The sequence below is a fragment of the Pteropus medius genome, unplaced genomic scaffold, assembly GCF_902729225.1.
Source record: "Pteropus medius unplaced genomic scaffold, Ma_sr-lr_union100, whole genome shotgun sequence".
NCBI lineage: Eukaryota > Metazoa > Chordata > Mammalia > Chiroptera > Pteropodidae > Pteropus > Pteropus medius.
Window position 1 is genome coordinate 3,429,352 of NW_024355990.1, and position 13,743 is coordinate 3,443,094.

General features: G+C 64.2%; 1 protein-coding gene across 6 annotated transcripts in view; it reads right to left on the bottom strand.

Moving 5' to 3' along the window:
• Positions 1 to 886: 886 nt before the first annotated feature.
• The window catches only part of SEPTIN9 (septin 9), a 141,537-nt gene continuing 128,680 nt past the window's right edge, over positions 887 to 13,743 (bottom strand). For all 6 annotated transcript variants that reach the window (XM_039859532.1, XM_039859530.1, XM_039859529.1 and 3 more), the window contains 9 exons: positions 11,567 to 11,758; positions 9,199 to 9,330; positions 8,725 to 8,806; positions 8,330 to 8,467; positions 7,965 to 8,082; positions 6,978 to 7,073; positions 6,749 to 6,845; positions 3,616 to 3,667; positions 887 to 2,700 (listed from right to left, as the gene is read on the bottom strand). In XM_039859532.1, coding sequence (XP_039715466.1) covers positions 2,565 to 2,700; positions 3,616 to 3,667; positions 6,749 to 6,845; positions 6,978 to 7,073; positions 7,965 to 8,082; positions 8,330 to 8,467; positions 8,725 to 8,806; positions 9,199 to 9,330; positions 11,567 to 11,758 — 1,043 coding nt within the window. In that variant the 3' untranslated portion in view covers positions 887 to 2,564. The remainder of the gene's footprint in view (positions 2,701 to 3,615; positions 3,668 to 6,748; positions 6,846 to 6,977; positions 7,074 to 7,964; positions 8,083 to 8,329; positions 8,468 to 8,724; positions 8,807 to 9,198; positions 9,331 to 11,566; positions 11,759 to 13,743) is intronic.

Here is a 13,743-nt window from a genome sequence, read left to right on the forward strand (position 1 = left end):
GGGACCCCAGACACAGGGTGTCTCCAAATCCCTCAGCTGCGCACACGAGGGCCTGGCCTGGAACGCTGCATTGCCCCCATCCCCCTTCCCATATGCCACCTTCCTCCCACCGGCACCCCCAAACCCCAAAACCAAATCAAGCAGGATAAAAGCAACGCAAAGGGACCATGATAATAACGAGCTCCCCCCGAATTGGTGGTGGGGACGGGGGGGATGGCCGGGGCTTTTTCCTTTCTTTGTGGTGGATTTTTTCCCCCTGGCATTTTCTATAGTGTACACCGTACGTGCCACTTTTGCAGTCAGAGTGTTTAAAAACGGGAGAGGGGACATTCGTTAAGATGCAAGAGGCTTATTTCCACCTGGCTTCCTCCCAACGTGGAGCTCACAGGCCGTGGGCTGGAAATGCAGGAAGGCTGCCTGTGGGTTTTATTTTTCTGGCTGGTTTAAACCCTGCAGCCCCAGTGGGAAGGCGGAGCACAGGACACCTGGCTTCCCCAGCCCCGCCCCCCGCCCACGCAGGTGCTCAGAGCGGCCACCATTAGAGCTGCTGGGCTTTGAATTCCAGTCTACTGTGGGGCCAACTCCTCCCGGAACACATTAAATTGGCTTGAAATTATTGTGGAACACCAACCAATTCACAGGGCTCAATCCAACGGATTTACATTTTAAGAAAAGACTTCTTTCCAAGGATCCGCTAACAGAAACAGTGCACAGCTCCCTGTGGAAACCGCTCCCGGTGCCCTTACTGAATGAGATGTGCTGGTCGCCTTCCAGCCATCCTCCCACGTGAGTGCTTCTACGGTGCCCGAAACCTCTCTACCCTTGAAGGAGACCCGATCGCCTGAGCTGGCTGCAGGAAGAAGCCCCACTCCCGAGCCTTCCACGCTTGCGTTTGGAACATTTATTTCAGGAAATACATTTCCAACACTTTGTTATTTATACAAAAAGAGACGAATTTCTCAGGAGGCACATAGCAAAAGGCCACTGCGGGACGGATCCCAGTGAAACTAACAATTTTTCAAGACCTGGCTACAGAGAAGGAAAGCGAAGGCTTCCGGGGCCAGACGCTGCGGAGCCCCCCGTGGCACGGAGGAGGCCGGCACCCCGCCGAGGGGGCGACACTGGAGGTGGACACGTCCTTCAAAATCGTGGTTTTGGCAAAGAACGTGGCAAGTCGGCAAGTAAACTGTTTCGCTAAAGAGCCCTTCCTCTCGTAGGTGGGGAGTCAGCACGCAAGCACGCACACGCAAGCACGCACACGCCAGCACGCGGCTGCAGCCCCGGGGCTGGCTGCACCCCGTTTCCCCCTCTGCTCTTCCCATCAGCTGCGTGAAGCTCACCTGGGGCCTGCAGAGGGACGTGCACCTCACCTGTGTCTAATCTGGTCGGCTTGGGCCAGACCCCTCCTCTCCGGGGGGCAGGAGCAAGCACCTGCAATCTGCTGTGCACGGTCCCCGCTGGTCCCCTCGAGGAGACCAGCTGGGCCGTGCAGCCCGACTCCTGACCTCTCCATCTTTGGGGGTCTTTACGATGGGCCCTGGGGCGCAGGGACCCAGGCACACTTAGGGCAACAGAACGTTAGGCTCGCCTGGCCTCCCACACCTCCCCAGGTCACAGGGCCAGCCAGCCAGGGCCGGGCCAGGAGGGCTGAGTGTGCAACTGGCCGACTGGGCATTTAACCAGAGCATCTCGGGACCTATGGATGTCTGAAGAGACACACACACACGCAAACACACTTCCAGTCACACAGGGCAGGCACCAAGGCCACCAGAACGTCCCCGCCAGTCCACACGGCACGCCCCTCCTCCAGGCACCGGCCACCGTGGCCTCGCTCAGCTCCTCCACCAGACTCACTTGCTTGGACCGTACCAAAAGCCGGCGGGTGGGGTGAAGGTGCATCTTATCACTTTGCATGCTTGCTCAAATCCCAGCAAGAGGGGGACGGTGGGGAGATGAAGACACCTCCCTCTCTCCAACCCGCCCCCACGTCCTGTCTGGGGACGGCGGGGAGGGGGCGGGCTTGTGTGGACGGCTGACACAAAGGCACTTTCCGATCCTGGACTGGCTCGCGGGCGGTGGGCGCAGCCAACAGGCCTCGCCGCGTCTACACGATTGGCAACTTGCATCTCGTGGGATCGAGGGGTTTTCCCCTTGGCGGGGGACGGGGAGAGGGGGGCTCTGAGTGACGTGGTCTGAGTTTCCGCCGTGCCACGTGGGGAGGCGGGGGCAGGATGGGGCTCCAGGTCCTCCAGGCTGGCTCCGCCCTCCCCGAGCACAAGCCCGCCACGCGCTGGGGGGTTGAGACAGAGGGGGACCAGGAGCAGGGGACTGCTGCTCCTCTGGCCCCCCAGAGCTGGGCCGGCGGTCGGGGTGGGCACTGGCACAGCGGGTCCTCTCCCGGCCGCGGGCCAGTAACGCACGGACTCGGGCCACTCGTCGTGGTACTCGGCAGCGTGTACAGGGGCAGAGAATGACGACAACGGAGAAAATTCTATAACATAAAATGGGGCGAGTGGGCGGGCTGGGGGCACGGGCGGGGCGGGGCTGGGTCCCGGGGGCGGCGGCTACATCTCCTGGGCCCCGGGCTCCTTGTCCTCCACGCCGTTGGGCATGGCGCTGCTGCTCTCATGCAGGCGCTTCACGCGGTAGGCCTCGAAGTGGATGCTGCTGGTGATGTCCTTGATGTTCTGCATGTGCGTCCTGGGAACACGGGGCGAGAGGTGGCCGTGTCCCCCTCCCGGCCCCCGCCCCCAGCCCCTACTCAGCCCCCTCCGGGCCCCTGGGCCGATTCTCCCCAAGTCGGACCAGGCCTGGGCATGCGGGGGGGCGGCGGGGGGGGACCATCTCTATGGCAACCCCAGCCCCTCAGGACACACGTGTTCTGCTCCGTCCCCCTTCTCTATGCCAAGCCTGTGGCCTGCCCAAGGACGGAGCTGGGTGCAAACTCAGAGTGCTGGGCTGGGGTGCTAGCCTAGAAGCGCCAGGCCAGTGGCTAGAGGTGCCTGCAGGTGAGGGGCCGGGAGTGACCGTGCCCGGGGTGGAGCACTCAACTCATCTACCTAGGCTCAGGTCCTCCCCGCTCTACCGCCCGCCAGAAACAGCAGTGGAAAGGGCCTGGGGTGGGCCTCCCTCAGCCAGCCGCTCCCACACACCCCCAGCCTGGAGGCCCCAAGAGACGGCCCTGACCCCCCAACGTCCACCCGCCTGCTGGCTGACGAGCAGGGAGCCCCCGAGCTGGCGCCCTCTCTCACGGGTGGAGGAGGGACTGCTCCTTGGCTGGGCACAAGAGAAACAAGGAGAAGCCTCAGCCAGGTCAAAGGCCAGGTCAGAGGATGCTGGGATGGGAGCTGGGGACCCCTCCCCCCAATATCCGGTGCTCCTGGGACCCTGATCCGGACTGACTCAGGCCACAGCGATCAGAAGTCAGACCTTCCCATTAAGGTGACCTCGTACGGTTAAAAAGAAGTTCCACCTTCTTGCCTTATTTCCAAGGTGTTTTAGAAACTGGGCTTCCCAGGTCTTTCCACAGGAGGGCAGGCAGGATTTAGGTTCCCCTCGGGCCCTTTCGGGGCCAAGGCTGTCAGCTCCCGCCCCCCAGCAGCAGCCCTCTCTCACCTGATGAGGAGGTCCCGCAGGTAAGCAAACTCACAGTGTGTGGTATTCTCGACTGTGGAGAGAGGACAGAGGCACTTGAACGTCACGTGAAGCCCCGCCCCATCTAAGCCCCTCCTCTCTCTCCCCAGTAGTTCTGGTGCCAAGAGTTGCCCCTGGTGGGTAGGCAGGGGCATCACTGCTCCCAAGTGAGCACTGGGCACCTCGCAGATGCTGCAGATATTGTGGCAACAGGACTGGCTCAGCTCCTGCCCTCCAGAAGGTTCTGGAAGAACAGGAAGATGGCACAGGAACCCGGCCAAGACAGCGGCAGCGGAGAGACATACGGCAAGGCGGGGATGGTGGAGCCTGCTGCTCCACCAGGGGACCAGGGAAGTCTCCTGGGAAGAGGGGGCTGTCTTCGGGGAGACCTGAGGACAGGAGGGGCCAGGAGTGAGACGAAGCGGGAATCGGAGCCGGGGCTTTCAAGAGAACTTGTGCCCCACACGTGCTCAGGGCATGCACAGGGACATACGCACACACACAAGACCATAGACCATTTGCATCCAGTTTAAGGAGCAGCAAAATCAAACCCTACGATGGCTAGAGACAGCTGGGCATCACGCGACAATGCGCAACAGCCCAAGGGGTGACGGGCACAGGCTGCAGGACGGCAGTTCTGGGGACGCGGGAAGACGGGGCAGGGAGGTGCCCGGGTCCCCACAGGCACCTCTGAGCTCACGGGTCACGGCTGGGGCCGTAGCTGGGCTCAGGGCTCGTTTGCTCGGCTTCCTGCCTGACGAGTGAGCGAGCACACTGCCTTGTGCCCCGCACGTGCTCAGGGCATGCACATGTCCACTGCCTTGTGGACGTGGTCACCGTGTTAACAGCAAGTGCCGCTGCCTGGACCGAGGGAGGCGGGCAGAGGAGTCGAATGAGAAGGCAGCAGGTGCCAGGCCGTGCCCGGTGCTCTCGTGGGCACCGTTTCAATCGACCCGTCTGTCCAGGCCGTTCATCAGGCCGGGGCGCGGCCGGCCCCGCACACCTGGCTCCATGGTCCAGGCGGCCCGTCCCGGAGCAACACGGCCCTTGCAAGCAGAAGGGCCCGGTTTGCCCTCCATGGGCAGGCGGAGCCCCGAGCCCGACGGTGACTGCTGCCTCCCGGCCTCTCGAACCCCCAGCTTCCTCACCCGGAAAATGGGGATGATGATGCCGCCCACCTATCAGCGACACGGGGCTCGATGAGCTAGCCGTGTGCTTCGTCACACCCGCAGTTTCCAGGGATGGGTCAAATCCCGCAGAGTGGTGGGACCCCCGAAAAATGGACAAATAGAATTGGGGAGGGGGTGCCAAAACGAGGCACAGGCACTAATAACCACACTCGCGAGGGCGAGCCCGGAGCGGGTCCCCGTGAAAGGCTGCGGGCACGCGGGACTGGCCACCTCGCGGCTGCCCGCACAGCCCCATGGGGCTGCTGCTTTCAGCGCCCCGCGGTGTGAGCTGGCGGTGCCACAGCAATGCAAAGGTCACTTAGAGCAACAGGATCAGGGACACACGTGGGGCAGGACACGGAAAAACCAGTCTCTCGTTTCCCAGCCATTTCCGTGACCAGCTGCCTGCAAGGCCGCAGGTGGCCACCAGGGGACAGCAGAGGCAGGCCAACCACCGGGTGGCCCTCCCAAGTCCCCTCCCGCCCTTTCTCATCCCAAACCTCCCCGCCCTCCAAAACATGCCTTCATAACGAGGTTCCTAAAACACAAGGCTTCAGGAAGAGGAGGGGCTGAGGCGGGACCCCAAGGCAGAGCCCAACTGAGCATGCTGCCTACGGGGGCACAGACACTGAGTGGCCACCAGGGACCCCTGGCCGAGGGGAGAGCTTCGGAAAGGTGATGCAGACCGCGGGGCAGACACGGAAAACGTCCAGACAGCGGCCGGTTTAGAAAAACACCCATCTCCCCGTCTCCGCCGGCACCCACACAGACACGAGTGGCTCTACCCTCCTCCAGGTGTGAGTACACTGCAGGATTCTGGGGCCCAGGCAGGTTTTCTGCCTCTGCAGGGAGGGCACAGGGCACCCCGGGGGTTTACTGATCGCCCCAGGGAAACGAGCCGGCCGGGCCATGCGCAATGCCCGGTGGTCTGCATTCCCGTCCGTTCCTTAGAGTCCTCTGTCCCCAGAGCTCCGGTGGCCTCTGGACATTCTCTCATTTGACTGAAATGCCGGTGCAGGGCGCCCACTTTGTGGATGGTGAGAACTGAGGCCCGATGTCACAGAGCCGGGGGTGGGGGCGGCGGCTGGAGTCGAATGCATTCCAATCCTTCTCTACCGGGAACCAGGAACAAAGTGGCCCCTTTAAATCTGTGCTTTCCCCGCTCTCTTCCAGAGAGAGAGGGAGAGGAATGACACGGCCAGGTCCATCACACTAGGGCGTGACCTGTAGTGGGTGGAACTGTGTCCCCCGACACTGTGTCCAGCCCCCAACCCTCGTACCTGTAGAGGAGCCTTAGTCAGAGAACGTTTTCTGAAAATGTGATTAAGGTAAGTCATCCTGGATTTAGGGCGGGCCCTAAAGCCAACGACAAAGGTCCTCATAGCTCGAAGAGGGAAAGACACACACACAGAAAGACAGAGCGGAGAGACGCATCCACAGGCCAAGGACACCGAGCACTAGAAGTCCGGACACAGGCCAAGGACAGATTCTCCCTTGGACGGCAGAAGGAACTGACCGCGCTGACACCTTGACCTTCAGAACTATGAGAATAAATTTCCGTTTTAGTTAGCACCCAGGTGTGCAGATTTGTTAGGGCAGCCTCGGCACACTGCAGGGGACGGCCACCTGGTTCTCAGAGCTGGACGGAGACATTGCCGAGGACGGGCGAGATGCCTCGGGACGGGGAGGGCACGAACACGAGGCCAATGCGCTTCGCAGCCACACTCTCCTGAGCCCCTGCCTCAGCCCAGGGACGAGGGACGGTTTGTCCAGGGTCACACGGCACCGTCCCTGGACGCTCCTGCCCGTGACAGGTCCAGGTGGAAGCTCTATTAACTAATGGCTGTGGTCCCTGGGCCCGCGGGGGCCACGCAAACGACAGGTCCCAGGAGCACCCCGCTTTACTGTGCCGACCCCTGCGGCCCGGACGCCAGCCCCCCAGTTACCTTCGATGGTGCCCCATTTGGTCTTCCTGCCAAGGATCCGCTTCCCGTTGACCTGGTACTCGTGGTCACTGCCCACCACGGCGAAGGGGATCATCTCCTGCGGGAGGGGCAGGCGGCGTTGGTCACGGGCAGGAACGGCCGCCGTGGACACTAGGGACGTTCCCGTGGCTCTCGGACCCCCGACAGGAACCGAGGGCCCTCAGGAGAGGGTCATGGCCGGTCCACTCACCCGGAACTTCTCGTTCACCAGCCGGTCCTCTGCATCCTCGTCAAACTCCTTCTGAGGATACACGTCGATGCCGTTGGACAGCAGGTCCGCGGTGATCTGCAGATGGGGTGGGGCATGTGGGTGCCGTCCACGCGGCAAGCTGCACCGGCCCCTGGCATCTCCCTTCACCGTGACCTCCACACCATCAGCAGCCCGAGGCTCGGGGTCAAGGGGGGCCCCAGGGGGCTGGTGACCTCGATACTCTCTCGTTATTGTGCCTCCCAAGCAGAGAGGCAGCTGCAGACCTGCCTGCCAGGAGACTAACCGCTGCCTGAGGGACTCGGGTCACTGTCCCGGGCCTCTTCCTGCCTTTCCTCTCAGCTCATCGCACCCCCGAGAAAGTAAACTCGGGGTTGCTGAGCCCTCCCCTCCTGAGCTCCACCAGAAACCGCCTGCCCGTGGCCCCCGAATGCCTGCACACGTGCACCTGCTGATAACTGCCACCACCCTTCTGCGGCGACGGCTGCTCCACACTGATGTCCAGTCCAGTCAGTAACGTGCCCCTGCCCTGAGCACGGACCCCCGCCCTGGGCAGCATCGGGGGCTCTCTGCTTCCTTCTCCCTCCGCAGACACACCCACTTCAGGGGGACCAACCCCCCGAAACATGCTGGGAACACCCCTGGCACTTGGGCCTGGGGCAGAGACCCGAGCGGGGAGCGGGGAGTCTTGGGGACGAGAGGGCACAGCCCCCCAACCTCGGGGGCAGCACCTCGGGTTTTCGAGTTCCCAAGGGGTCCCTGACATGTACCCCTCCTGCTGTCACTCCTCTCCTCAACACGGCGGCGGTGGGGCCGCAGCAGAGAAGCAGAGCCACCTGTCACCTCGGCAGGCTCGCCCCTTTCCCGCTCTCTCCTCTAATAAAACCCTGGCACGTCATGCCGGCCGGCCCCTCGCTGGCCTCGCTCCGGCCGAGAAGGGGGCCGGGGGCCGGGGGGAGTGGGCCCTACCCGCTGTTTGAAGTGGACCCGCTCCTCCAGGGTCAGCGTGTCGGCCTTGGCGATGACCGGAACGATGTTGACCACTTTGCTTAGGCGCTTCATGAACTCGATGTCCAGGGGCCTGAGGCTGGGATGGGACGACGTGGATGAGAGTGGAGCCGGGGGCACAGGGACAGGGATGAGGGAGGGTCACCCGCCTCTGACCCGGACGGAGCCCAGGGAGGGCCCACAGCGCAGGACACCGGGCCCTGAGCGTCCCAGCTGGCCCGGACCGCAGGCTGAAGCGGGGGGGACGGCGTGCGGTGTAGACAGACAGCAGGGCGAGACGGGGCGCGTGCAGGGCTCCCCCACCCCGCCCCCACGCGAGGACGTACGAGTGGCCGGTGGCCGGGATGAAGTACAGGCAGCAGTGCACGCGTGTGTCGGGGATGCGCTTCTTCCGGTTGATGTTGACCTCCTCCTGCAGGTACTTCTCGTACTGGTCGTTGATGAACTTCATGATGGGCTGCCAGCTGCGCGGAGAGGCCGGTGAGCCCGCCAGCAGAATCCCCCCGGCACCCCCCACCGGCACCCTCCGAAGGCCACTGCTTCCGGGGCAAGTGCGGGGCGTGTGACTGTCTCAGCGGGGACCACAGCCTTGTCTTAGACCTTTGACCTCAGGGCAAGGGCAAGATTCCCGGGGTTGCTCGGCTTCGGTCCAGAGTCGGGGTGCCCTGGCACCCCGTTAGTGCTCTCCCCCGACGCCCGCCAGGCCCCGCGAGCCGCTCACCAGTTCTCGTTGTTGATGTGGTCCCCGAAGCCGGGTGTGTCGATGACCGTCAGCTTCATCCGAACACCCTTCTCTTCAATGTCTGCACAGATCACAGCGCCCACGACATTCGGGGAGGCCCAGGACCCCGACACCCGGAATGCGCCGGGCCCCGCCGGGTACCAGGAGCGCTCAGGCTGCCTGGCCCACCCTGCCCCAACAAGGCCACTGGAGGCAGCACAGGGCGACCAGCAGCGACAGCCCAGGTGCCAGGGAGGAGAGGGCCCCCGGCAGCGGCAGTGCAGAGGGGCTGGTGCCGCCTCTCGTGGGGTCCCTGCCCGTGATTCCTCACGGGAAACTCTTGTCGCCAGGGGCACTGTCTGACCGGGGCTGCGGGGGTCATGGAGAGCACCCCAGCCCAGAGTTACCGTGCCCAGCGGTGCCGCCACAAGTGCCCAACGCAGGTCCCTGACCGGCCTCCCCACCGGCTCTCACCGTGCGTGATGGACTTGATGTCGATGGTCTTGGGGATACGCTCTTCCGAGGGGGGCTGCTGCACGGACTTCCGGCTGATTTTGGATTTGAAGAGGGTGTTGATCAAGGTGGACTTTCCCAAGCCGCTCTGCCCTGGGGAGGGAATGGGCCGTCTGCAGGGTCGGCGGAGCTCCAGGCCAGGGGCAGGGGGCATCTCACGGACCCTGAGACTCAGCGATACCTGGGCATCGCCCCCACCCAGCACCCCTCAGTGGGGGGCGCTCCGTGGGGGAGGCTCCCACAGCACGTCACAGCAGAGCAGGACCTGGACCCCTAGCCTTCCAACCACAGGGGTTGTCAAACCATCCCCCCAGTGGGCCGAGGGCCCCCGAGGAGCCAAGACAAGGAGTGGGGGGCAGGAAGAGCCCCGCACAGCCCCACTCAGCTGCCGGGCGTGCCGGGATCCAGCAGAGGCTCCAAGGAGAAGCTCTGCAGCCCCCACAGAGGGAGGCCTTCGACCCCGCCACGGTCCAGCCACGGCCAGACCACCCACGCTGCAGGGTTCTGGCCCGCAGACCCGGCCAGGGACAGGGCTCCCAGCCTTCGGGGGCCACTTAGGTTGAAATGCTGGCACATTCAGCGTCCACAGCCTGCTGCAGCTCAGTGACTGCTGGGCTCGGCGAAAGGTCACTGGCAGGTGTCCACATCCACAGACCCTGTAGGACAGACGGGCCGACCAGCCAGGGAACACCCAGGGCCATGGTCCCTCGTGGCTCCCGGGCACCCTCTGATCCTCAAGCACTACCGGCCCCGCTGTGTGCCCAGACCTCACCTTACCGCAAGTCCCCTACTACTGCAGGAGGGGAGAGGGCAGCGGGGTGCAGTGGGGGAGGGGACCCGGACCCAGCTGTGACCAGAAGGTCCCTCCTGCTCTGAACGGTCCCGGATCTGGCTCTGCCTCGCAGCCGCCAACCCGCAGCTCACACTGTACTCCCTGCGTGGCAGTTCACCCTCACGACCCGGCGCCCTCGTCACCCCCTTGCCAGATGGGGAAACTGAGGCACCGAGCCCACGATGGGGATTAGGCCCCAGCCATGACCTTCCTCGTCGGGGTTAACACTGAAAATGCCACAGACACCTGCAAGGTGCCTACTGTGTGCCAGGCGCACCTCAGCACTGCACACAGCGCACGTGCGGGTGCGGACTCCGCACACCTGGCTTGCCCGCCCCTGCCCTGAGCGCCATGCTAACCGGCACGTCTCCAGACATCAAGTTCGACTGATTTCCCAACCTCGACAACCTTGCACGGAAAAGCGTGGGCTCCCGGGAGGCGGGAGCCTGTGTCCGGGATCCCCAGCCCTCCCGCTCCATCCGCACTCTGCCCGCCCGTGTCCTGGCCAGGCTCAGGCCAGGCGCTACGTCAAACGTTCCAGCCACAACCCCTGAGCTCTGGGAGATGCCGCCAGGATGTTTTAAAGTTCACTCGTCACCACGATTATCTTTATCGCCAGCCCTGCCACCACTGCAACTCCTTGGGCACCCAGGACCCCGTCAGGGCCGAACACGTCGCCCCGTCTGCCCTACGAGCCCTCGCGATGCGGACTGTCCCATTTTATGGACAGGGAAACCGAGGCTGAAAGAAGCCCCGGAGAAGTCGGCACGAGCATCGTGCAGCTTAGAGAAGGCAAAGCTGGGGTTCCGCCCTGGGCCTGTGGACCCCCCCACAGGCGCCCATCCACCCCACCCGAATCTCCGCGGTAGGGACACTGCTGCGGGAGGCGGGGGAGAGGGACAGGGCGCCCGTTCTCTGCCCTGCGAGCCGTGACCTTGTCATACCCTCTCTGGGCTCTGCTTCACCTGTAAAGCGGGCGGCCCCGTCACAGGGTCACCGTGGGGACCGAATGGGACCTGAGGGCTTCCGGGACAAGAGGCGGCTGCCCCCGCCCGGCCCCAGCCCTGTCTAAGAGGGCCGGTCGGCGACCTCCCCTGGTGACCATCCCACTCTCCCGGGCCACCAGGAAGCCCCCAGCCAGACCTGCTGGGGGTGGGGGTTGGCCCTGTGTAGGACCAGAAGGCCAAGGCCAAGGCCAGAGATGGGGACGCTTTGACAGGAGCTAAGAGCGGAAGGCGGAGGCCACTGGTCAGAGAGCTACGGTTTACCAGACATCTGCCTCGGTGCTGCCCCTCCTCGGCTGTCGGGGGCTCCGCAGGAAGGGGCAGAGCTGGCCAGAGCTGGGACCCTCCGGGCAGGACCTGGTGCACATGCAGTACGACCCACGACCATCCTGTCGCCCCCACTCCACAGACGAGAAGACCGAGCCCAGGGCCCGAGCGTCTGGTCCTCAGCCCCGCCATGCCCGCCGGCCCCGGCGTGGGCAGTGGGACTCACCGACCACCATGATGTTGAACTCGAAGCCCTGCTTCATGGCCTTCCTGCGCATCTGCTCCAGGATGGAGTCGATCCCCACATAGCCGAAGTCCGCAGGGGCCTTCTCGGTCCGCGGCCCGGGCGCCTGTTTGAGCCCGGCGTCTCTGGGGGTGTCGGCCATGTCGCCCACGCAGCCGGGAGCGGCCTCGGTGGCTGAGGAGGGAAGGACAGGGGCGTCACACAGAGGCCGCACACGGGCATCACAGGCAGCCACACGCGGGCATCACAGGCAGCCGCACGCTCAGGCGGCTCCGACCATCGTCCCCATCTCTCAGACAACGACACGAGCCTGGCTGCCCAGGAGACCCCTGAAGAACGCCCGAGCTGAAGTCCCTTGCCACGGTGCCGTACAAAAGGGACTGACTGTCCAGCAGTCGTCAGCTCAGCCCGCGAAGCCCCGCCCCAGGCTCTCAGACCTGTCTCCTTCTGAATGTCCCTCTCCACCAGCCTGCCCCCTCCGTGGGTCCAGGGCAGGGCTGACCCCTGAAGCCCCCTGTCCTCACCACCTGAGCTTCGCCCTGCCTGGGTATCCCCGGCCCTCTCCTTCACCTGCCTCAAGGATGTCCCAACACCTGCTGCAGCCCGAAGGCCTCGAGGACCCTCGGGGTCAAGTAGCCTGGGCCGGGACAAAGGAGGGACAGCCTCGTGAAGAAAAAGGGACGGCACCTGTCATGTACTGCCGCCCCTGGGTGAGGCGTCTTCAATCCTAGGTGCCCGGTGGGCTCTTTGGTGGCAGGCGAGCCTGGGTGCAGAGTCACGCTCCTCGTGGCCCTGTGGGCAGCTGCCTGGGGCACCGCCCTGCCCCCAACCCAGACTGGATCCAGGCACCCTACCACTTCTGACTGCCCGGCACCCGCGTGCCCCATGCCCACAGGCCAGGACGAGATTCGGCTTTCAGGCCTGCAGATGGGCAGGCAGGTGGGGCCGAGCGTCTCAGAATAACTCGAGCTTCTGTGGTCTGCAAGTTGAAACCTTCCTCCTCTGTACAGACTCCGCCCCGCCCTCAAGCTCACACGCCCGGGTCAGAGGCTGGCGGGGCGTGGGGGTACAGACATGCCCAGAAGGTGCCTACTGGGGACCTGAGGTGTCCCTGTCCACCCAGGCTGGTCAGGCTAAGCAGATAGTGTGGGTCCCCCCCAGGGTCTGCGAGTGCACCCCCAGATACCACCCCTTTCCTTTGCCACCTTCCCAGCGGGTCTAGACTCCCTTGCCCCCTGCACCCCGAGAACTCTCAGCCCCATCCTACCTCCGAGAGGGATCACGGGTCTCCCCTGCTGCACCCTGAGCTCATGTGGTGACCACACAGCAGGTCCCGACGCCTGCCCAGCCCAGAGAGGAGGAGCCGGCTGGTTCCCTGGGCATCAGCCCTGGCACCCCAGTGCCAGGTGGGCAAGCAGCTGCCCCAAACACCCTCCCAACCACCCACTCTGCCCCTGCCCCCAGAAGCCCAGGACATGGGATGCCGGGCCAGATGGTCACTGCCTTTAAACTGTGCTTCTACTTCCTGGGGGAATAACCGGCCCCCCTCCCGCCCCGGCGGGGGGGGGGCGGGGGGGGGCTGCGGCTCAGCAGCTGCCTGCTGCCCTATATCACATCCTGTTTCACTGGAGCATCCCAGCGAGCTCGGCTCGGGCGCCGGCACCCTTCCCCGCCTTGCCCAGGCCTGCGTGGAGCTGGAGTGGGAGAGGGGACGGTGACTGCCTGACACACTCGAGAAATCGGGGTGTGGGCGGCTTATCCTCACGAGTCACTCACTCACTTCCGTTTCACAAGAATTCCTACTTCAGAGACTTGAGGGAACGAGAAAATACTATAATGCACATAAAAATGCCAGGGGTCCCACAGGTCCTTCCTAACAGCAGGCGGACACAGGAGGCCGAGGGCCACGCCGCCCAGCCCCCACCCCCGGCCAGGGGGAGGCAGGACCATGCTGGGGACCCAAGGGTTGAAGCCCGCCAGCTACCACTCCCGGCCTCCTCCCTCTTCAGAAATACTCTCCCTGGGCCCCCAGCATCTTTAAACAAACAAAGACGAGAGCTGCATCTGGGCCCACGTGTGGCTTTGGGGCTGCTTCCTGGAGACAGACACGGGGCCTTGTCTGACGGAGCAGCAGTTTAGCCCGGCCCCACGTGACTGAA